Raw genomic sequence first — 2,282 nt, 5'->3', positions numbered from 1 at the left:
AATCAATAACTTCCAAGAAATGATCATACCGTAAGTAGCAATGGCTTTGGATTGCTTTTTGTTTGTTAGTTTCTATCTTTACCCTTTGTGTCAGGTGTGGGGGGGGGGAGTGCAGATGTACACGTGTGTGTGTGTGTGTGTTGTTTGTCTCTTTGCTCTGCATTTGTTGGGTTTGCATAGAGGACCTTACTCAAAGTAGACAATGGTGCATGGGGCAGAGTTTGGGACCATCAGATCTTGCCAAACCTGTTCAACTCCTGCCAGAATAGAAGACAGACACTAAACGATGATTGATGTTAATGATGACAATAATGGCAACGATGATGATAATGATGATGGTGATGGTGATGACGACAATAATGTTGATGATGATGACAATGATGATGATGCTGATGATGATGGTTATGGTGATAACGACGACAATGATGTTGATGATGATGATGATGACAATGCCGGTGATGACGACAGTGACAATGATGACGACAACGATGACGATAATGATGACAATGATGATGATACAACTGCGCATACATACCCACACACATTAAAGTGATCCTTTGTTTATTGTTGTGATCTTTTCTTGTTCCCTTGCTGAATCTGAAGGAAGGGACAGGGCCCATGACCCTTGTAAACCACCACCACCACCACCTCGCAAGTCTGGTGAGGTTTGAGGTTAACATTCCCTTTAAACTGTTAGCGGTCAACATAACCTGTAGGAAGAGGAGATTCCAGAGGGATGATGTTCTCAGGAGAAAGGATTGGACAATGGTTAGTGTGGCCAAAGAGGGGGTTGGGTGTATAAAGGCTGCTCAGAAGTGATTCTTTCCTGCCACATTCTAGCCAGATGTCTGTAATATCAGAACATGATTTATCCAGCTTCTCTTCCCACTATTTCTGGGACAGTTGTGCAGGGTAGAGTCCTCAGGCACCTCCTCCATAGGGTCCTGTTGGAAGCAACTGTCATTGCACTTTCCAGTTGGGTTCCCAAGCGTGACCAACTGAGACTACAGTTATTATCCAACCATTTCATTCATGGCTCACCCCTTGGTCTCCTGTCAGCAAGACACAGCTTGAAGAATCCGTCTTGCGATGATCCTTTCTTCTGACATTCTAACCACATGTCAATTGTACCAGAGCTGTGCCCTCTCGACATAGAGAAGTAGGGACTCGACTTGAAGAGACTCTCATCTCCAAGCTATGCACCCTGTCAAATAATCCTTTCTACTATAGGCACAAGGCCTGAAATTTTGGGGGAAGGGGTTAAGTCGATTATGTCGACCCCAGTACTCAACTGGTATTAGATTTATCAGCCCTGAAAGGATGAAAGGCAAAGTCGACCTCGGCAGACACCCTGTCAAATAATGTTTCTGAATAACCTCATTCTCAGCTGTTTGTACTATTTTGGACATTACATGACATCCAAGGCCATAGGTGGGAATAAACACAAAAAGCAGGATTGAAGACAGCAAGTTTGACCCTTTTTATCAACCTCTTATTGTGTGCCCCTTTTTTATTTGCTCTCCTCACACACACCAACACCCACCAATCAGTAGAATGCAATCCCATAATTCAGCAGTTCTTTTACTCTGTTTCCATTTTCTTTTCTTTCTGTTTCCAGAAGAATAAAAACTCGCCTCCACAGATTCAAAATTCGAACGAAGGGTTCCAATATAAATCTCGAGAAAACCGGTGACTTCAGCCTCATTCGGCATGAAGGGCTGTTTGATGAGTACCTGGAAATGAGTACGGTTATTTTATTACCAACTCTTCCTCCTCTTCCTCCTCCTCCTCTCTCTCTCTCCTTTTCCTTTTCTCTTCTCCTTTCCACTTCCTCTTTCTCTCCTCCTCCTCTTCCTCCTCTGCATGTGTGTCCATACTTGTGTGTATGTGTCTGTGTGTGTGCACACATGTATACAGCTGCATAGCACATTCTGTAAGTTAGTGAGAGACAACGTACATATGTCTTCATGCATGTATACATGTGAGTATACTGGGTGTGTGTGTGTATATATATCTATACTATATATAAAACAGAGATGTGTGTGTAATCGCTTTTCACGTGAAATTGACTTCACCAAATGCTTCCATACTTGTAATGCATGAATAATTTGACCTTGGATAAATCTTAGGCTCTTCATTTGATTTTTTTAATTAAAAATAAATAATATTGCTTTATATTTAAGATTCACTTCTTTAAAACGGTTCCTCAATGTTAACTTCCGGTATTGACGTAACAACCGCAAAAAGCTTCACTTTCTATTTTGTGTGTTTGTGTGTATGAG

The 2,282-nt window shown here is 41.8% G+C and overlaps 1 protein-coding gene across 1 annotated transcript in view; it reads left to right on the top strand.

The window, feature by feature from the left end:
• Window positions 1–2,282, top strand: part of LOC106868957 (anoctamin-7) — a 300,499-nt gene that overhangs the window by 282,093 nt on the left and 16,124 nt on the right. Inside the window, exon 15 of the mRNA XM_052976901.1 lies at window positions 1,619–1,748. Coding sequence (XP_052832861.1) covers window positions 1,619–1,748 — 130 coding nt within the window. The remainder of the gene's footprint in view (window positions 1–1,618; window positions 1,749–2,282) is intronic.

This window comes from Octopus bimaculoides, chromosome 26 (genome assembly GCF_001194135.2).
Source record: "Octopus bimaculoides isolate UCB-OBI-ISO-001 chromosome 26, ASM119413v2, whole genome shotgun sequence".
In the NCBI taxonomy this organism is placed as follows: Eukaryota; Metazoa; Mollusca; class Cephalopoda; order Octopoda; family Octopodidae; genus Octopus; species Octopus bimaculoides.
This window is presented reverse-complemented; position numbering and strand designations above follow the sequence as displayed.